This window comes from Phragmites australis, chromosome 5, assembly GCF_958298935.1.
Source record: "Phragmites australis chromosome 5, lpPhrAust1.1, whole genome shotgun sequence".
Classification (NCBI taxonomy): Eukaryota; Viridiplantae; Streptophyta; class Magnoliopsida; order Poales; family Poaceae; genus Phragmites; species Phragmites australis.
In genome coordinates, this window is record NC_084925.1 from 34,767,948 (window position 1) to 34,790,170 (window position 22,223).

General features: G+C 41.8%; 1 protein-coding gene and 1 pseudogene across 4 annotated transcripts; one reads left to right on the forward strand and one right to left on the reverse strand.

Annotated features, from left to right (window-relative positions):
- Window positions 1-1,614: 1,614 nt before the first annotated feature.
- On the forward strand, window positions 1,615-13,644 carry LOC133919397 (RNA polymerase II C-terminal domain phosphatase-like 1). Of its 4 annotated transcripts, XR_009909925.1 has the most exons (17): window positions 1,617-2,387; window positions 3,565-4,041; window positions 4,589-4,799; window positions 4,995-5,152; window positions 5,226-5,296; window positions 5,463-5,568; window positions 5,641-5,727; window positions 6,345-6,878; window positions 6,965-7,031; window positions 7,834-7,964; window positions 8,049-8,102; window positions 8,438-8,534; window positions 8,967-9,172; window positions 9,260-9,409; window positions 10,798-10,871; window positions 10,955-12,751; window positions 12,874-13,644. XR_009909925.1 is itself a non-coding variant. In XM_062363774.1 (16 exons), the coding sequence occupies exons 1-16, from the start codon at window positions 2,106-2,108 to the stop codon at window positions 12,977-12,979; spliced, it is 2,811 nt and encodes a 936-aa protein (XP_062219758.1). In that variant the 5' UTR covers window positions 1,618-2,105; the 3' UTR covers window positions 12,980-13,644. The 4 variants fall into 4 exon arrangements, 3 of the variants coding, with proteins under 3 accessions (XP_062219761.1, XP_062219758.1, XP_062219759.1); XM_062363774.1 differs by lacking the exon at window positions 10,955-12,751 and having other exon boundaries at window positions 1,618-2,387; XM_062363775.1 differs by lacking the exons at window positions 1,617-2,387; window positions 10,955-12,751 and adding an exon at window positions 2,414-2,880.
- Window positions 13,645-14,752: 1,108 nt separating this feature from the next.
- On the reverse strand, window positions 14,753-17,181 carry LOC133919398 (putative serine/threonine-protein kinase; annotated as a pseudogene).
- Between the last annotated feature and the right edge of the window lie 5,042 nt (window positions 17,182-22,223).

Sequence of the window (22,223 nt, forward strand, 5' to 3'; positions counted from 1 at the left end):
TTAGGGGGCCTCCGAGTACTTCCTGTCACAGAGGGAGCACGTGATCATTCCTGCCATATGGCCCATTGTGATTCTTAGCGATCATGACCTTCATCAGTCCTTGTGATGGATGTAGTATTTGCCATCGCGGTTTGATGTCGGGCGGTCTCTACCAAGAGGGCAGGATCTAAAAAATTGCATAGATTCATACAAGGACTCAACATGTTCTTTCATTTCATAATCTTTTAGTAAAAATTTCGAAAATAATATGCATGGAGAAAAAGACGGACGATCTCTCTCATTTTATCGAGACCAATTTGGAGGCAAAATTTTTAGTGCAAACAGGCAACTCAATGCAAACGTGCAAACTAGAGTTTTGGATCGTCAGATCGGGATCTGAAGGCTGTGATGCATGTGGTGGGGTCTCCTTCTTCCACCTCAGCTTTTTTCGCAAAAAAAGCTTGCGAGATTGTACCTTCTGGTCTCCTCGTCCCTTCGCCCAGACTCGATCTCACACACTGCGCCGGCGATTGATGTCCCTCCACGGCGGGTGTCCTCCTCTCTCCTTTGTACCAGCAATGACGGGTTTATGTCTTCGTCTCCCTCCTATGTACCAGTAGTGACAAGTCTCTGTCTTTGTCTTCCTCCTCTCGACTGTGTGTGCAGAAGAGCTTGGACACATGGCAATGGAGCTTTGTGCCCTGTCTAATTCCATCTAGGGCTGTTGCCACCATGCTACTCCCCTCCTACTATTGCCTAATGGGCTGTCATCCACACGTTGTCAAGATCCATGAAGGAATCAGCTCCTTATCTTCTCCGTTTGCTCTCTGCTCACTTTCTTCCTCCATTTTCCCCACTGAGCAGTAGCAACTTTCTCCCCTTCTAGCTGCAAACTCACCCAGATCCACCCAAAAGGAGACCCCTAGGAGCTCCACCTTTGACCCCCACCATCGGTTTGTCGATTCCTTGCCGGATTCGAGCTCCACGCCATCTTCTTCTCTAACTCCGGTCACCCTGTCGACCTTGCCGTTGATATTTCGGTTCGGGCCATCTCCGTCCAAGATAATGCACTGGTGAGCTCGCCTATGAACATTATGCTTGAGGTGAGTTCTCCTCGTCGGCGGCAAGCGGCGCCGTCCATTAGAACCCAATCAACGACGTTGGATCTAGTGTAGCGTCATGGTAGCCGCGGTGGTGACCGCGCCTAGCCACGCGGCGCTGAGGAAGACAAAACATAACTGGGGGATCGACGATGCGCAGAATTGGAAGACGTAGCGTGGAGGCTCGAAGGATGGAGAAGGATATTGAGTCCAGGCGAAGGAACGAGGAGACGGTAAGGGATAATCTCGCAAGGGTTTTTTTTTTTGAAAAAAGGCAAGTAAAAGAAGGAGATCCCACCACAGCTTTCAGATCTCAATCCGACTATCCAAAACGCTAATTTACACGTTTGCACTTAACGTGTCAGTTTGCATTAGAAACTTTGCACATAAGATGTGTAAAGGCCACCCACCCTGCTGACCACCACCGATAGCGCACCAGACGCGCCAGAACCAAGCGCTTCCGCCGAGCAGAAAAACAAGGCGCAAATCAAATCGGAAACGCAAAAATAAATCCGTAATAATTGCCTGGCGATAATGCCAACCTATCCGTCCGCACCCTCTCCCCTCCTCGTCACCTGCCAAAATAAATCCCTCTGCTCTCCAGCTCCATACCCTCAATCCCGATCAAACGCTAGGGTTTCAAGCCTCTCTCTCTCTCCCTCCACCAGGCGGCCGCCATTGACACGGTGGCGCACGAACTCCCCCAGATCTGGCCAAGCCACCCCGCGAATCCTCACCTGACGCACCAAGCGGTGAAGAATTCGAACACGATCTTAAGCATCGTTGACTAAGACCACACACAAATACATCTGCTTTCCCCTACCTGTTTTTGTGTTTTTTTGTCGTTTCGGACGATACATAAGAACAGATCTGCAAGGGGTATGAATCAGATCTGCAAGGGGCTTGCAGATCTACTTGTGTGAGAACTGGGCCCCTTGTTTGTGGACGCCCCGAACGAACCCTTGACCTGAGGATCTGTTTGATCCGTCTGAGATCTGCCTGTTGTTTTTTGTTGGCTTCGGGAGAATGTTCAAGTCGATGGTTTATTACGGGAACACCTCGATCGGGGAGGTGGAGGTGTGGCCCAAGGGCGAGGCGAGCGCGGGCCTGACCGTGGCGTCTTGGGCGCGAGAGATCCGCGTTGACCGCCTTTCCCCGCCCAGCGAGCGGTGTCCGCCGCTCGCCGTCATGCACACCGTGGCCGTCGGCGCCCGATGCCTCGTCATGGAGTCCAGGCCGCCCGCCGCTGCCGACGTGGCGCCGCTGCCGCTCGTCGCCATGCACACCGCTTGCCTCAGGGACAACAAGGTATATACAGATTATTCCTGACATGAAACGAGATTCACATACAGTCTAAAAAGTGGAACAACCTGAACACATGAAAGAATCACTCTAATTTTACATGATGGACAGTTTGAAGGAAGGAATATTTTTTATTCTTACATGGACAACTTTACCGGGATATTATTCTTATATTTAGTGCTGGATAATTATGTTAATTTTACATGAACGATCACTTTGGACAAGGATTTTTGACAGGATGTGGACGGATGACTAAGAATGCACTGATATTTTCAGTGATGACACTGACCCCAACTTGCATGAGGATTCACTTATGACTTCGATGTTCTGTGGACTTGGACTCGTTCTTAACTTATTTGTATCGTCACTGTAGAATTTTAACTCAAACTTTACTAAGGCTAACTGGGAGGGCTACAGAAAAGAGATTAAACTTTAAAATTTGGGCAATCGGCCACTGGATGTCTGAATGCCATGTATTGGTGCTTTGGAATTGGGGAATGCAAGTCTTATTACTTGTGAAAAATTGGCATTTGTTTGATACTCATGGACTTTGCATAGTTGGATGTAGCATTAATTGCCAATTGCTAACATCAGTTCGTCACTCTAATTGAATCTGAATTTTGATTCCTCATGTTTGACAACAAGTTCAAGGAACATATAAACATAAACTAGGACACCTGGGTTTATCACATCAATTTACTGTTACTCTCAAATGCTTCTTTATTTCAGTTGGACTAAGCTTAAGAGCAGGTGCTAATGTTTTTCTCGTACCACAATTCATTGAGAAATATTTTATTTTTGGCAATTCCATAAGTTGAACTCTTGTTGCTTTGATACGAACATTTCCATCTTAAACTTTGCCATTTTTGAGAATTCAGGATATACACAAGTGAAATGACAGCTGATTCAGATTTTTACACTTTTGAACCTAAGTTCGAGCCTTCTGTTTTTTCCACTCCTTTCCCCCCTTATTGATTGTTTCTTAAATATTATTGAGAATTTAAGATATAGCTCTGGCATGCATGGTTAGAGGCAAAACATGTATTGGTTACATTCTAGAAATTCAATGCCTTATGCTTAGAACATCCATCTTCATCTTCCACTTACTCTTTGGTCTTTTCACCCATGTTTTGAAACTACATTTATACTGTATTTTGAACCTTTTAATTCCTTGTACTTGCAGACTGCAGTTGTTCCACTTGGAGATGAAGAATTGCATTTAGTTGCAATGACGTCCAGAAGAAACTTGACAAATCATGCTTGTTTCTGGGGCTATAAATTGCCATTTGGCTTGTATAATTCTTGCTTGACCATGTTAAATCTCCGGTGCCTGGGTATCGTGTTTGACCTTGATGAGACATTGATTGTCGCCAATACATCACGGTCTTTTGAGGACAGAATTGACGCGCTTCAAAGAAAGCTGAGTAATGAGACTGATCCACAGCGCACGAGTGGAATGTTATCAGAAATCAAGAGGTACCAAGATGATAAGTCCATCCTAAAGCAATATATAGAAGGTGATCAAGTCAATGATGATGGAAAATTGTATAAAGCGCAGCCTGAGGTTGTTCCACCACTGTCTGATAACCATCAACCAATGACACGTCCAGTTATAAGATTACAAGAGAAAAACATTATCTTGACAAGAATAAATCCTCTGGTATGTGTTATATTGTTTGAACTTGCTTTTGATCTGTCCTTTGTAGCATATCTTTATCGGCACATAGATGCATAACTACATAGTTTGGTGTGCATTTTGTTTGGATTTCCCTTGCACATCAGTACTGCTAAGGGAGTATTATATTTGTACTATCTGGAATACGATGGACCTGTTTCTGTGCAGTGTCAAACTCCCTCCAGTTATTTATATTTGCACACATTATATGTTGACAAAGCAAAAGTTCCTAAAGTCCTAAAATAGCAAAAGAACTTAAGTCCTAAAAAAGCAAAAGAACTTAGATTCATGGAGATATATATCTGTTTATAACTTGCTGTGCTTGCATATCTATCACTTATGTACAACAGTAATTATCCAAATTATTAAATTTTCAAGTAGGCCTGTGGATGAATGTACGAGACTACGAGCAAATATTTCATGCTTGTTTAGTAATAGCAAGGATGGTTCAGCATCTTTTTTTTTTTTGCATTTCGCATTGTCCGTGCACAAAAATCATCAAATTGCTAGATCAATGTTTTGCTTTCTGTAGATAAGGGATACCAGCGTTCTTGTACGGTTAAGGCCAGCCTGGGAGGATCTTTGCAGCTACTTAATTGCAAGAGGTCGCAAGCGTTTTGAAGTCTTTGTGTGCACGATGGCTGAGAGAGACTATGCTTTAGAAATGTGGAGGTTACTTGATCCAGATTCAAGATTAATTAACTCTGTTCAACTTCATGATCGAATGGTGTGTGTAAAATCTGGTATGTAAAAACGTCTTGTTTATGAACAAGTACAATAAGAGCATAGTGCAATACAACCTTCTAAATCTTGTCATAATAAGAAGCTGACAAGTTGTCAAATGCAGCTCAAGTTTCCAATTCCCTATATGCACATTGTCTTGTTGGTTTGTTCTAGTTCCATCCTGTTGAAGTTAATGCCAAAGTTACCCTTTATAGGTTTAAGGAAGTCCTTGCTAAATGTTTTCCATGATGGCTCTTGCCATCCTGGAATGGCATTAGTAATTGATGATCGTCTGAAAGTTTGGGATGAGAAAGATCAATCTAGAGTTCATGTGGTTCCTGCATTTACTCCATATTATGCTCCTCAAGCAGAGGTGAAGTTCATGGCCTGTATCAATACAAAATATCATATGGTCACTAACAGGATCCCCCTTCTTCAACTTCTAGGCAAACTGTTCTATCCCAGTTCTGTGTGTCGCCAGAAATGTTGCATGTAATGTTAGGGGCGGCTTCTTCAAGTAAGATTATCGTCCTGGTCAATATGATTGCAGGATCAATATCATGTCATTTTTCACTATCAAACTAATGCTTCTCTAGGCTGCTACTTTATTTGCTTTCTCTAACTTATACCACAACAAAGGCTAGTTGACTTGCTGACATAGAATTACATGGCTCAATTGACAGAGACTTCGATGAAGGCCTCTTGCCAAGGATTAGCAATGTTCTTTATGAGGATGAAATAAATGGTATCCCATCTGCTCCAGATGTTAGCAATTATTTGATAACAGAGGTAAGTTTGGGAAAAAGTTGATGTTTCTGTGTTTACCTATAAATAAGTAATGGTTATTTTCGTCTTCATTAGGATGAGAATGTTGCAGTAGTGAATGGAAATAGAGATCTGTTGCCTTTTGATGGTATGGCAGATGCTGAGGTTGAGCGGAGAATGAAGGTTTGTGCTTTTCCTGACTTATCTTTTATTCTTGATTTTTTTTTCTTGAATTGAACAAATCACTAAAAGCTAGACATCCAAGAATAATCTACATGATAACTATTAGCACAGTTTCTGAAGAATGTTTCATTATATTACTAAGTAACAGCATTTGACAAGTCAAGGGTGGCGGTATCAGTGGGTATAACAATTAAGAGAATTGAAACTAAAATTTTCAGAATAAGTTTGCTGAACATCTTCTTGTATTGTAGCACCAAATATCACATGTTCATAGCAAACAGTGTTCTAGAATTTTTCCACTTTTATTTCAACCTAGAATTTAGTAGTGTAGTGCCTGAAATCAATTCATAACAAAGATCTATTTGTTCCATGACTAAGCAGTAGAGACAACAATTTGCTAAAATTATGGCTTTGATGCCTGTTTTGAGCGATTTTGTTTATTTGAAATGCATGACAATATAATTTCAGTGTGAAGTAATTTTCTCATGAGATGCTGGACATTTGTGGAAGCATTTTCTATAGAATAAAACAAATTCCCAATATGCTTCTTTATGTCCACATCTGTTTTTTTAGTTTTGCATCATTTCATCCTCTTACTCCATCTTAACTATTTTCAGGAAGCATCTGTCAATGCTCAAGCATTCCATCCAACAGTGGCGAGCTTTGTGATGCCAGTTGCCCCTGCCCAGAATTTTGTTTCGTCTTCAGTGGCACCGTTAGCCCCACCCATTGGCATGGTGCCACCTTCATTTAACCAACCAGTTGCTCAACCAGTATTTTCAGATCCACTGCAAGGTTCTCCAGCTAGAGAAGAGGGTGAAGTTCCTGAGTCTGAGTTGGATCCTGACACAAGGAGAAGGCTTCTCATATTACAGCATGGTCAAGACACAAGGGATCCTACACCGCCACTCCCAGTAATACCACCGGTGCAAGTCCATGTTCCTCCAGTGCAACCTCATGGAAATTGGTTTCCCACAGAGGATGGAATGAACCCAAGTAATCTGAATAGAAGTTCAGCAGCTTTCTCATTGGAATCTGATACTATGCTCTATGAGAAAAAACAACCACATCATCCTTCATTCTTTCATGGTGGGGATAATCCTGTTCCCTCTGATAGATTTAGCTATCAGAACCAGAGGTTTCCCTCTCAGGTAGGTGATTTGAATGAAATTTTGGAGTCTCTGTATTTGCTAAGTAGACATGTAGACACCTGGTGACAAACATTTGCTTGACGCAGCTACCACATACTGAGGATCACCGCATGCTTCAGAACCATGCACCTCCAAAATACAGATCCTTTTCTGGTATGTTTTATTCTCCTTTTTCATATTTTAATGTTCTTCTTGAGGTAGGCACGTTTCATCTCTTATCATGTGTTGCCACACCTATACTAGGCACAGTCGCACTGGCCTGGCTTAGAGATAAGCCAAATATCCTTTGCTTTTTTTCCAAGTTAGACAGAGAAGTTAGGTATAAGGTTGGTTTGTAGTTGTTTAGTTGGTTTAATTAGATCAATTTGTTTGGGCCTATCTCTTTACTACCTAATGTGGTGATGCAACATGCAAGTCATATGAGAACTAAGAAAAAAGTTATCAAGCTATTTCGCTCTCCCTTCCCCCTCTCCGGCCCCTTGCTCACCCCTCACCCTGAGTTCTCGTCACCTCCACAGCTCACTACTGAGCACAGCTCCTGCTTCACATTGTACCTCTCTTTTTTCATTCTTCTCTATATTGTTGTTTCTTCAATGCATGATTAAACTCACTGGGCCTTTGGGCATCATAAAATGTTGTAACACAGACATGCACATTTATTGGCAAACAAGTCCTTGTTCTGTAATTGGTAGTATAAGGTGCTGCCTTCTATCAATTATTTTAATGATCCTGCAACTGGATATGGCCAGTAAGATGCAGATGATTTCATGACAAGTTAATAGCTTAATGGTGAAAATTAATTCTTTCACATATGCTCTTACTAATGGTGTCATAATTATGAAAGCGTGCAATTTGATAGACCCCAAATTTAATTTCACTTTTGCCAAGTGCAGCGGGGTATAGAAATTGTGTTCTTTTAGGATGGATTATTCTTAACTTTGATTATGCCATGAAGGCGAGGAGCTAGCAGTTCGGCATGTTCCCTCAAGCCAGAGAAATAACCAAATAGAATCAGGAAGACACTTTGCACAATATGCACCCTCTGCTGGCATATTAGAGGATATTGCGCTGAAGTGTGGATCTAAGGTAGCGTTGATCTTTGGATAGTAATGGATCGGACGACTTGTTCTTGTAATCAGTCTTGGTTGATATTTCCTTTTTTTTGTTTAGGTGGAGTACAGGTCCACATTATGCGATACTGCAGAACTACAGTTCTCTATCGAGGTAGATTAGAACCCTCTGTTCATGACTAATTTCTGCATTTTAGCAATTTCATCAAACAAGGAAGTCCATCTCTAGAACAATTGGAGGTTACAAATGTGAATTTCAGAAATAACTATTGGTGGTAAAATTGCTAACACTGATAATATATCTCAACATAAATCTCAGAGAGATTGACAACCCTGATCAACAACCAAAATTTACTGCTGCATCTGATTTTGCAGACTATTTGAAGGAAAACTATTGCTGAACCAAATGTACTATTGTCTGCTTGTAATAACATTACTGAACCTACGTTATTTCTCCCTTTTTTTCCTTTGTTATTGCACCTTGTTCAGGTTTGGATAGTTGGAGAAAAAGTAGGTGAAGGAATTGGGAGGACAAGGAAAGAAGCACTGCGTCAAGCTGCAGAGTTTTCTTTAAGAAATTTGGCCAGTAAGTTTGTGTTCCATGGTTGCGCTACTCGACTCTAGTTTCTTGTCACATACATTAACATAATATTTATGTCATCGGTATTGTGACAACAAAGAAATTCTTACTTGCAGTTTCTTTTGGGGCATACAATGTCCTATTGTCCAGAGTTGATTTTTCTCTTCCAGCGTCATTAATCATCTTGGAACCTTTCATCCTGAGCATGTTTCAGCAATAGCCACCTAATGGTGCTTGATAGTTGTGCTTACTTGTTTGTCCAATGGTTTGATATTTAGTTTCTTTGATGACGACATCTGGTTAGACCTTTGCTTTATTTGGTATATATGTTGAAAGAGGCAAACTATCGCAACTCTTGCAGTATTTTGTGCATTGCTGGAACATTATTATGCAATACAGTCTGTTGTATTGACTTTGACATATCAAATTTGCTTGCAGATAAATACCTGTCTTCTGATCCTAATAAGATGACTGATATGAAGGAAAATGGTTTTGGTAGCAACTGGAACTTTTTTGGATACTCTGGAACTACCAGGGATGATATGTTGCCAGTTTCAAGTACTTCCGAGGAATCTCGTTTTTTGAAAATGGAGGAGACTAATTCCAGAAAAACAGGAGGTTCTGTTGCTGCTCTCAAGGAACTTGTAAGTAGCTGTGTTGATTGTTAGTAGTTTGATTGCATGCTCTTTTACCAAGCACATGGTATATATGAATATGAAAACGCATTGCAGTGCACAGTTGAGGGATATAACTTGGTTTTTCAAGCTTGTCCGTCTCATCCAGATGGTTCAGTAGGGAAAGAATCCTATGCTCAGGTAGAAGTTGGTGGACAAATTCTAGGCAAAGGAGTAGGGATAACATGGGAAGAGGCCAAGCTCCAGGTAATCAGCAGTCTCATACTGAACCAATTTGTTTTCCTTTTGTTACTTTAGCTTCACCCCTTAAGAAAGTCTGGAGTCATGTAGTAATTCGAAGGATATGTATGTTGGTGTTCAACTTAGCTTCAAGGATGGTTCTGTTTTGTTCTGTTTTCTTGTGTATGTTTCAATTTGGGTACATGTCTGAAGTTATATTTCCTATTTCATATTTTTTCATTCCCCTGAACTATTACGTTTTGTTCAATCAAGCCCTTGTATCTTGAATTATTTTTTTTATTTTTTGCATTGCACCCTCAAACTATCCAGTTTGGTCGAGTCCCTTCTGTTAGTCTCATTGACAGCACGATTATTGGCCTGCTGACTCTCTCCATGTAGGATTGCCACCTTGGCTATGTTTGAATGGTTATGTAGCTAAATTTTAATTCCATAATGCCTTTCAAATCCAAGTTTTTTGTTCAACCAAAAAAAAAGAAGCGGAAAATTGAATTTATGGTACCGCCACTGCCGTGGTAATGTGGCACCATTGAGGTGGCAACGGAGATGGCATAGGATTGAGGAGGATGGACCGGGAGTTGGTGAACAGTGAGCCAATGCTAAGCTGGTTGCATAAACCACATTGACAATGGCAGGAATACAACGATGGCATGCTGACGAGGGACCCAATGACCACCTCCACAACTGCAACCATATCTTGGCATGACCTTCCGAAATCCAAACTGATGGCACAAGAATGGGTGTGCTGATTGGGACGGTGGCTACAAGGCGACATTGACAGCAGTGGTAGACTGATAGTGAGATTTGGGTGGCAGTCCATGTGAAAATCTATGGCCCGAGGACAGCAGCATCCATCTTGATGATGAGAAGAGGGATAGGGCGTGACCTAGGCATCAGGGCTCCGGGTTCACATTTCTTGAAATGTTTGCATTTCTAATAGGTGGGACGTGGGACCTATGTCTATATCAGCTGTCCAGCTGAGTTGTTCTCAAATTGTCATTCTCACATGGCAAAAGTTAAGGACCACATGACTGTCATCAATCAGAATAATATATTGGACTTGTAGACAAGATTGGATAGAGTGAGGGCTCAATTCAACAAAATAATTTGTACATGGGCTCGATTGAACAGTATAGTAATGTTTTAGTGGATTATAGTGTAATTTATTGTTTCAACGTAACGATGCAATTGCATTCATGCATTTGTGGTGGCCACTTTAGCTCAATGGACATCTTAACATATCTAGTAATGTGTTTTGGAGTAGAACATGTTCGAGCTGTGACTAGTGAACAAAAATTGCATAGATGCAACTTTTAAACATTTAATTGGCTTTTATTGGGTGTACTTTACATGTTATGTTTCCGAGTTGAACTTTCACATGGTTTTTCAATTTGTAGGCTGCTGATGAGGCCCTCGGTACTTTAAGATCCATGCTTGGTCAACTTGGTCAGAAATGGTCTGGTTCTCCGAGGTGATTACTTGTTGGCCTTTTGGTGCTGCATATATGCAATTCTTTGGGTATTAATAGGAGTTTTATATTGAACCTGCTTATAGGGGTTTTATATTGAATGGAAATACAAGATGGTTTCTGCTTCTACGGTGTTACCATCTTGCAAAGTGGTGATCGAATTTAACCCTGCTAATGGTCTGGACTCTGGAATCCAAACCGAACCCACACCAACCCACTTCAAGCATGCACAGTCTTGTCAATCCAGCCCAGATCATTCCTCAACCTGCCAAAACCAAACCACCCCAAACCGTGATGTCCTTTCAGCCCAAACCAAACCAAACCATTTGTCTAACCATGGGTTCAACCTTTTAGAAACCGATTGCCAACCCATGGCTTTTCTCCTGCAAATGATCACATCACCCGTCCACTGTCCATGCCAACACACAAGCTTGAACCAACCCACGAGTCCACGACCACGAGACTGTCAGCATAGCAAGGGCAAGAAAAGGCAGAGGTTTCTCTAAAGGAAAAAATCAGACAAAGAATCATGGAAATAAGAAAGCAATCAGAAAATCCGCGCGAATAAGAAAATAAACATGAAAATTCACAAAAAATAAATAACATTCACAAAAGTATACTAGTATATGCATAATCAGAAAAGGTGAACGGCTTAATCTCTTTCATTTCACATTTTCACCACAGATTACCATGAATTTCTGATCTAGGTACATAATTCATTGCAAAGATCCGAGCATTTCTCAATCTGTTGTTTATTTCTTTTTTATATATATATGAGAGCTAGCATAATGCTCCTGCAAATGATGATTTTTTTCCCATCAAAGTTGAATAATTCCAGTTCCTTAGTTGCTTCCCTTGCTGTGCTTCCTTGAGATGTGATCAATCTGCAGTAACATTAAGGAAAAGCTACAGAATAGCAATCAAATTTCATCCCCAGATTTTCATATCATATCCAAAATATTTACCCACACAATTACACAATCTAGCCACACAATTCAGCCAAATTCAATCACAAAACCCACACAGCGAACCACTAGGAAATCTTACAGCTTCATCATAGTAAGATCGTGAGAGGAGAAAAACTTGGTTCTGAGCATGAAGAGATCAAGCTCCGCACATCCGGAGTGCACTGGCCTGGGTTTTCTCCACTGCCATAGGCCATGGCCGTGCGTTAATCTGCGTGTCGATGCACGGAAGCTAATCGACCGGGGTGGCGATGCGGAGGCAGGTGACATGCGCCTCCAGGAGCAGCTCGTATAGCGTGTGCGCCGAGATGGCCACCTTCCTCCCGCTTCTTGATGGGCTTTGCCTCCACCGACGATAGATCTGTGGAGGAGATGGAACTAGAGAGCGCGAGGCGGAGGAGCAGGACCGGGGGAGGAGGCTGGGACAGGCATGAGATAGCGGAGGCGGCAGCGGGCAGGAGATAGTCGAGGGTTTTGCCTAGGAGGTCTGGCCATCTGGTGCTAGCTGCTCCAAACTGTTCCTACGAGCCATTGCAAACCCATGGGTCGAAACCATTTGGAACCGAAAAATTCAAGCCCATAACCAAACCACCTCAAGCCATTTCCACCAGCAATCCAAACCGAACCAATCCATTCACACAGTCAGCCCATTCTTACCCAACCAAAGCTAGCCCAAAACAAAAACCAAACCATTAAAACTGTTTAGGTTCAAACCATTAGTAGGGCTAATCGAATTTGATAGGGGAGGAAAGATGGTGTTCATGAGCTTTTGATGATAATCTGGCAGTGTTCTAGGTTATTATTATGAATTAGGGTATTCGGTATCAAGGAAAAACTATGGTGCCTTAGCTGGGTCATGTATGCAGGATAGCATGGCATGTTCCAATCACCATTCCAACATGGATTTTTGGTGTCATGGTATGCAGCTTTTGCTGTCCACAGATACGTCCAGACTAGATTTTGTTTTTCCTTTTTTTGTGTGTAGTCTATCCCCTATAACTTCTATTTCAGTATGATTTAAATGACTATTGTTGTCACAGGTCATTGGCACCAAATTTTAATAAGCGCTTCAAGCCAGATTTTCCAAGGACTCTGCAAAGGGTTCCTTATGGTACATATTCCAGGATCGAAGGCCATGTTCCTTGAGGAGGGTTCACATAAGTGATGAGCCTGGACACTGGACATTTAAATTGAATGAGACTTGTGAGCTGTCAGCTCTTCAGACAATCAGGGCAAATCCTTGATTCCTTACTTCTGATGGACTTCCGAGGCTCTTCCCTGCTGCTACTGGTGGCGAAGAAAGTTATGGAAGCGCCAATAAATTGTGAAATTTTATGGTGGCCATGCCTCTTCATGCAGAATTTTATCTTGGTTTCATCCTATGCCATTACAGTTGGCGCACCATGTTGGTGTAATCCTTGTGGATCTGAAAATTTAAAGCTTCAGTTCAGTTCATGCAGCTTCAGTTCAGTTTGGTGCTTGCCAGAAATCCAAGGATCGAAGAGCAGAGCTGTAGTAAGTGGACATTTGTTCTTGCTCTGGTTCAGGTGAAAGTTGTACCCGTGTAGCTCGGCGTCCTAGCCGTAGTTAGCCAATTTTATTAACTTTTTGGGAAAGTGGTTGCTCGAAATTGAGCTGTTGACAGTACTATTAGTATGTTGACGTAGTCGTCTTTGTAGCTGTAGGCAGCCAATTTTATTAGCTTTCTAGGTTAGTGGTTGCACGAAATTCAGTAGCTGACAACATTTATCTGTATGTTGTAGGCTTGTAGCCATGTTTGTAATTTATGGTCCTGTTATTTGCCTCAGTAATTCCTTTGACCCTTCTAACCTGATCACTCCGTTATATGCATAGATTTTGGGGAGGCCCTATGTTGTGAATGTTCGCTAGGTCCTTATCAACACTTCTCTCGACAATTTTTAAACCTATCAACAACTTTTGGGAACTAGTTCAACAGTTTTGAAAACATGGGGACAATTTCAGAACCTAATTCAACATTTTCCCTTACATGTAAACATTTTTTGAAACTTGGTTTAACAATTTCTAAAACCTTTCAACAGTTTTTTAGCCAAAAAAGGATTTTCTTCCTGTTAGCCAATAAATAGAAAGTTGGTTAACCTCTTAGCAATCTCCTAGATGTTGTCAGGGCGTGATTGGTAAGGGTGGCTCAACCCCTAGCCGGTCCCAACTAGCGCAGGTGGGCTCCTCGCCCATGCAAGATTCCTTCCAGGGCCTGGCTCGAAACTATAGGGCCAGGCCTCGTCGATGCAGCACGAGGCCCACGTGGTGCGCTGTCAGATGCAGGCAAAAAAAAACAAAAAACAAAAAAAACAAAAACGGCGCACTCGCTGCTAGCCTGCTACCAACTCTCCTCTTCTGGCGACGCGCCCGCCTCTCCCTCGCTCTTGGCGACAAGGTCGCCTCCTATCCGCCAGAATCCAGCAATGGTAGATCTTGGGCGCCGTCTCCTTTGCTGCCCGCTTCCCTCTGTCCTTTCTCTCGTTCTTCTCTGGTTGCGATTTTTTGCTCTTTCCTTGTGTTGCCAGCACATGTTGTTCTGGTTGCAATTATGCCTATGTTATATTCGAAGTCATAACTCATGTATATCTATGCAATTTCTGAGCAATGTACCATGGTTGGTGATGCTGGCATGCCACTGGAGGAGTAACCTTTGGATGCGCAGCTGTGGCATGCCTTGCGGTTTAATAATATGAATTTATGCAATCGTTGCATGTGTTTTTATCTGGTTTAGGCGTGGAAGTCAGGAAGCACATTCAGTCACCTATGGTCCAATGCTTGAGAGAGACATTGAGAGGCAGGCTAATCTCTAATTCATATATGAATCAAATGACACCAAATGTGTTGACCAGTTTAGGATGAAAAGGGCTCCTTTTTTTAGCTATGTGATTTGTTTCGGTCTAGAGAGATGCTTAGGGATAGCATTCACACTTCTGTTGAAGAGAGAGTTACATTGTTTCTGCATGCACTGCACAGCAAGGGATCGAAATCCAAAATCCAACGCCACACGACCACGCACGTCGTCCGACTTACGCGCGCAACGCTAGACCTAATTAACAGACTACGGATGTGGTCGTTGCGGATCCTAAGCATGCGGAGCTGGAGCGACACCGGTGGTCGGTGGACGACGTGCGCCAGAAGACTTGGTGAGATGGGTAGAGTTGCTGTGATCCGTAGGAATCTCGGTATCGCTAACACGCACGACCTGCGTGAACTACACCCAGCTGCCTATAGCTACCGCGGGGCAACCTCGCTGTACGTGAACGAGGCAGAGCACGCCGCCGGCCACTTCGCCTCCGGCGACGCCTGGACCAACGGGCCCGCGCTAGGACGTGTCGTGGCCGTGTGGTCGCAGTAGTGATCGGCGAAGCTCGGCGGGCGCATCTCCAGCGAGACGGGCCGCGACAGCATCGCCACCACCTGGAGCATCGTGGGGCGGCTGCTCGGCGTCGCCTGCGTGCAGGCCAGCCCCACCCTGATGTAACGGAGCACCTCCTCCTCCGGGCAGTCCTTTATGCTCGCGTCCACCATGTCCAGCAGGCTGCCCTTCTTGTACAGCACCCATGCCTGCAGCCACAAGGAGATGACGCGAGAGATTCGTTACAGAGAAGTCACGTGAACGGAGAGACGAGAAACAGAAGGGAGAACACCTGACCTCTCGCACCAGAAACATGTCTGATCGGATTGTTTGCGAGATTCTCCTCCCGCTTATGATCTCAAGGACAAGCACTCCAAAGCTATAGACGTCGGCCTTCTTGGTCAGTTGCCCATGCACAAAATACTCAGGTGCCAAGTATCCACTGCAGAGAGATAAGACTGATGTCAGTAACAGCTTAGCTTAAACATGGCTTAGTATTCATAACAGCTTACGTTGTTCCGACCACGTCTGTGCTGATGTGGGTATCGTTGTCTGGAAATAGCTTTGCCAGCCCAAAGTCTCCGATCTTCGGCTTGAAGTTTCTGTCAAGAAGAACATTGCTAGCTTTGATGTCCCTGTGCACAATGTTCGGCTTGTGCCCCTCGTGAAGGTAGCTCAGTCCCTTGGCAATGCCCACACAGATGTCCGATCTCGTGCTCCAAGTGAGATTTGTTAGCCCATTCACTGAACCTAAACCTAAGATAACTGTATATAAGATCAATGCGTTCCACCTTGCAACAAGTGTAGCAGTAATTTCAATTTTTATGGTTCACTTACCTTGTAGTGCATGGTCAAGGTTATTGTTCTCAAGATATTCATAGATCAGGATCCTGTTTTTCCTCTGAACGCAGCAGCCCAGCAGCCTGACAATGTTCGCATGCATGACTTCAGAAATGCTCTCGATTTCAGCTAAGAATTCCTTGATCCCTTGTTCAGATTCAGAAGACAGAACCTTTGCAGCAAACGCTGTGCCATCTCCCAAAACTCCCTGCGTTACAAAACAGCTAACAATTTCATGGAACCAATCTTACTACCATGTTTTCATGCTCTGTGCCATATCCTGTGGGCTGTGGTATTTCTAGCCATTATGAGTGGTAAGATGTTTAGATATACATGCGAATTACGAAACTGAACTGAACGGACTCAAATCTCTCCCTACACCTTCGCGCAGCATAATTGTTTTCAGCTCGAGGAAGTATCTATTTCCAGTTAAAATTAGCAAAGAATCAATAGGTAAATATCTAGGATACCTTGTATACAGTTCCAAAGCCACCTTGGCCCAGCTTGTTACTCTGATCGAAATTGCTCGTTGCCGTTCTGATCTCCTTGTAGGAGAACAACCGGAGATTTTCTACGTTTAGAAGCCCTGTTTCAGAAAATAATTGTTACAGCAAACTAAGTCATCTTAATTTGGGCAACTTGCCCTTCCTGCGCATGTAAAAAGTTCTGAAGGCTATGATTTGGATCCTTAAAAAGCTATCGCTGTCAGATGCAAAACATGAGAAAACATTGGCAATCATACAGCTTATACATCACAGATTCACAGTGATACTAACTTTAACAGAAAATCTAAGAACTTGGAGTGGAGAACATGAAGAAGCATGGATCAGTCAGTCACCTCTCAACTCTTCCTCGGATCTACAGAGGCATCTCCATATCAGCGCCATCTTGTCAACTAGAGCAGCTAGCACCGGGAACTATCTCAACTGCGTGTTGCTAACTCGTTGGGCACCGAAGAAAGACGACGGTCAAGTGCAGCCAGTGGGGGAGGAACGGGAGGGGCTCGATCCCCAGCTACCAGGAAGCATTAAACCGTATGGTTCGGAGCGAGAGGAAAGAGCCGTGCAGCAACCGAGTCCGAGTGTACCAGCGCTTGGAAAGTGGCTCGACAAGCTCTTCACTGACGAGCGCCGACCCAGAATTTATGGTGGCGCAGCCGAAGAGTGGGGAGGTGCAATGAATGGTGAACACTGAACAGGACCAATTGTCCTGACCCGACGGCGGCTGGGTGGTTGACGAGTGACGACGTGCGAACATCACGAACCATGTTCATTCGGCCGTCGGCATCAGCAGGCGAGAGCATTGGCGCCACGCAGCTGGGTTTTGGAAATTCGGTGTTGATTCTGGACGTGCCATTGCGAGAAAATTAGCATGTGTTTAGATGGCCGGACAGAGCCGTCCTGGAGATGGCAATTCAGGAAATATGATGTTTGGTTGGTGGACCACTATGACGGGAGCGGACGGAGCGATCTCATGTTAGAGAAAATGGTCAGATCAGTTCATTCAGTTTTCTCGTTTTCTCGTTTGATTTTATTTAGAGTATAAAGAGTGGTCTAAAAATTTTAAATGCTTTTACGAGTAAACTACAGCTCATTAATAACCTGTTTTAATTAGTTTATCTAAAAATCCTGAGCCAATAGTTAATTAAATTTTTTCAAAAAAATTTACTTTTATAATCTAGCTCATCCTATCTACTCTAATTTCATTAACCAAACAAAAAATTAGCTCATCACATTCATTCTAACCAAACAAAAAATTAAATCATCTCATCTAAAAATAAAAATAATACCATCTCACCCAACCTCATCCTCACTTGCTGCCGAGCAAGCCGTCAGCTTCAGATCGGGGGCAAGTGATGGGTAGGGCTGGGAAAAGCTGAACCAGGTTTCAGCCCCGCCTGATCCGACGGAGCGAGCTAGCCTGGCCACAACCGAAAAAAGTCGTAGTTTTACTCTGCAACAGGAAAAACATTAGACTCTGTCCAACAACCAAGAAAAAATAGTATAGGACCCATCGAGGGACCGGAAAAATATTCATGCAACAGAAAAAACCTATTAGATCTTAGTTTGTGACTGGGAAAACAATATGGGTGCCTGCATTGGATGGGGAAATGATCTCGCGAATGGTATTTGATCGAAAATATTATCCCGTCAAATATTGAGGACAGTACTAATAAACGGAAAATAAGGGATATATGACCACAAATACACCGACGCCTTATGAATATGCCTTAGTTTGAAAAACAAAATTTTTTCTAAAAAATATATATTGTCGTGACCGAAAAACAAAATTTTCCATGCAAAATATATTGCATAGTATGGATGTGCAATAGATAGAACATTTTCTATTCAACAGAAAACATATGGTTTTGTACACTTTGCTTATAGCTTTTCCGGTTAACGTTCAACACTTATCCTGTTGCGTGACTGCTATTTCTTGTCAATAGTGATACTGATTTCAAGACAATTGCTTTGGGGTCAGCAAATAAACATTTTCGAGTTTAAGTGTCTTTTTAGTGCGGTTGGTTGGGTCTTCGGGAGGAATTGTCTGTGACATTATTTAAAGGGGCAAACTGCCACCGCAGGAGGGTTAACTATTAGACAATAGTGACTGATCCACCATGCACATACGTTCATGAAATGAAAGAGCAATCTAAAGCCTTTTCAGCTACATATTATAGATTGTAATTCATAATTTGTAAATTGAAACAAACAAGTTATTATCATAATCTAGTCTCTAGATTATAACAATCTAATAATCTAAGTTTCACCAGTTTTTGCAAATTGTACAATCCAATATTTTACAATCTAAAATCTATAAATTGTTTTTCACTATCTTCGGTAAAACAGACAACCCTGAGTCACGTTAATTTGGATAACGAGTCCTTCCTCGAGCTTTTAAAAGTTCTAAAGATATGATTTAGATCCTTAAACTATAGTTGTCAGATGTAAAACAGAAGAAAACATGGGTAATCATACAGCTGATACATCACAGTGACGCTGACTGAACTCTAAAAAGAAAAGCTAAGGCAATCTCCAGCAGATACTTAAAAATTTATCCCTTATAATACTATTACAATATCCCTTATTTTTTTCATCTTCAGCAGCTACCCTATTTCCTACTTTCTACTACTTTCCATCACTCCTCAGACCCACAGTCATATATAGCTACAGTGATACGAGTCCTTATTTACGGCCGCACCTTTGCCGGCCCTCTCTCCTCTCTCGCTTCCCTGTTCATGCTGATACCGAAGCTGCTGGAGGCAGTTGCCGACGTCCACGGATCGGCAAAGGACAGTCAGTCTTTGGCACAGTAGAATAACCGATTCAGCTGGAGTTGGTCTAACAACTTGGAGTGGAGAACATGGAGAAGCATCGATCAGGCAGTCAGTCAGTTACCTCTGAAGTCTTCTTCAGATCTACAGAGGCATCTCCTTAGCAGCGCCATCGTGGAGCTAGAGCAACTTTAGCACCGGGGTTCCCTAGCAGCTAGGAAGCATTAAATCGTCAAGGTTCGGAGCCAGAGGAAAGAACCGTGCAGCAACCGAGTGTACTGGCGGCAAGCTCTTCACTGACAAGGGCTGATCCAGAATTTAAAAAAAAATGAGCACCAAGAGAGGACATCCCCTAAAATTTTATTAAAAGATGTTACGTTTCGAATTTATTTCGGCTCAGTAAAATCATGTTCAATTGACTGTTAGTATTGTAAGAGATTTAACGGGACTGATATAGAATTACGGTGGAATGGTGAACATGCTGGACGAATCGTCTGCCCTGACCTGACAACTTGACCACCTGTTCACATCAGAAGACAACAGCATTGGCGCCTAGCGGTTGGTTTTTTTATAGAATCGGTGTTGATTCCGGTCGTGTCATTGAGAGAAAATTATTGGCAAGCGAGCCGTCAGCGTCATCGTTAGCAGCTGACAGAGGTGATCAATGAGTTGAACACGGTTTCTGCCATTGGCATTGGTATCGACGGAAGTGGATAGTGTTGACGAACCACGGTTATCGGTTGTAGTTTAGAGATTTTTTAAAAAATTTGTAAAAAAATATAATATAGGTGGAAAATTTTCTCTTTTTTATTTATCTGTGTTATATAACGAGAGATTCTATCTTATATATATAGTGTAAAAAATTTAAGAGATAGAATCGAATTTTTAAAAGATCAAGATGGATTCACATTCGATTGTAAAAATCTAGTTTTTCTAACACTCCTCCTTAATCACTTCTTGTGAAATATATATGTCTCATCAAAACTCTCCAAAAACTCAGTGAGAAAAAATAAAAGAAAAACTACATAACTCATGACATATTCACATGAATTAACTTATTAAAAATCTTATCATGAGAAACTTAAAAAAAACTTATTTAAAGGACGCTTATCATGACAATCCACCTAAATACTTTATATAATCTTTTATAATTAACTTTGAGTACTTGATCTTGTTAGCTAAGGTTTAATTCTTCGTATCGATATTATGTGAAAATTCTCTCCCTAAAATGTGTAACTTCTTAAGCCTCATCATTCTAATATCATGAACACATCTTTCAAAACTAGATGCAGTAAGAGACTTAGTGAATAAATCTGCAAGATTTTTTCATGATTTTGTATGCATTACCTTTATTTCATTTATTTTATGCAATTCATAAGCATAAAAGAACTTAGGGTTAATATGCTTCGTTAAGTTGTTTTTCACATATCTCGATTGCACTTGTGCAACACATGCATCATTATCTTTATAGATAATGGTAGGGGTGTTAGTTGTGTTCAAACCATATGACTGTTGGATATGATTGATCACTCTTCTAAGCCATGCATGTTTCCGTACAGCTTCATATAAAACTATTATTTTTGAGTGCTTCATCGAAGTAGATATAAGACTTTGCTTTGATGATTTCCAGAATATTGCAGTTCCATCACATAAGAAAATATAGTTATTCTGTGATTTCGCTGTATGTGAGTATAACAGATACTTAGTATCTGCGCATCCAACTAGACTTAGGTCATGATTTTTCTGTAGAACATACACGATCTTTGCTACCTTAAAGTAATGCAAAATATCATTCATGCCCTTCTAATGTATTTTAGTGGGCTCTACTCTGTATTATGCAAGTAGGTTTTCTGCAAACGTTATGTCTGACCTAGCCAGATACATCAACGCACTTATTGTATTTAAGTATGGGAATTACGGTCCCAATATTTCTCTAGGTCTATAGGGATCTTGATCTGCTAGCAATGACCTTCTGACCATGGGGATTTTATAGGGAAATAATTTTTCAAAACTAAACCGCTCTAACACCTTTTGAGCGTAGTTTGACTGATATACGAAAACTTCATCTGTCACATGCTCTAGCTGCAGGGCCTAAGCAAAACTTAGTTTTACCCAAATCTTTCATTTCAAATTCAGACTTCAAGTAAAAGCTTGTTTCTTCAATTTATTCTTCTGTACCGATGATATTCAGATCATCTTCATATGCAAAAATCCATTTTGTGACTTGACTGTTTCAACTCATATAGCGATTTTTTCAATTATATGCTATAAAGATGACTATTTCTTCTATCCTGATTCGGCAATGGTATTCCTTTAGGTACCTTCATATAAATATTCGAATCAAGGCTCTCATAAATATATGCGGTAATAACATCCATCAATTTTATTTTCAACTCCAAGCTGACTGCCATCGAGATAAAATATCTAAAAGTACTACCACCTATCAGCGGGAAATAATTTCTTCATAATCAACGTCTAGTCGTTGAGTGAAACCTTGTACAACTAGTCATGCTTTGTACCTCACAATTACAATCCTTTCGTTCCTCTTACGAACAAAAACTCACATATATCCTACTGGTTTGATGTGAGGAGGTGTGCGGCATACTGGCCCAAAAAACCTCTCTTTTGTTCAGGGATAATAGCTTAGCTATTATTTCCTTCTGTCAGTCTTCCCAATCTGACCTCACTCTATATTTAGTGAGCGATGCAGGCTCATGGTCATGATCTATAACTGTGGTAATTTTATTTGCGAAGTGTATATCAACTATTATGTTTGCTTTATTCCTGACCCTAAATTCACATAGTTTATTGCTATTTCATCATGGGTTGCATTTTCAGGTGCTTCTTCATCTTGCTCTTGATTATTTCTTTCAACTGCACTTTCAAGTGTTTCTTCACTA

What these genes read in the sequence shown, in the direction of transcription:
- LOC133919397 (XM_062363774.1), top strand. Translation starts at nt 2,106, where the DNA reads ATGTTCAAGTCGATGGTTTATTACGGGAACACCTCGATCGGGGAGGTG. An exon ending in GTTAGGGGCGGCTTCTTCAA is followed by an intron (nt 5,297 to 5,462) that starts GTAAGATTATCG and finishes CTCAATTGACAG; the next exon opens with AGACTTCGATGAAGGCCTCT. An exon ending in AACTACAGTTCTCTATCGAG is followed by an intron (nt 8,103 to 8,437) that starts GTAGATTAGAAC and finishes CACCTTGTTCAG; the next exon opens with GTTTGGATAGTTGGAGAAAA.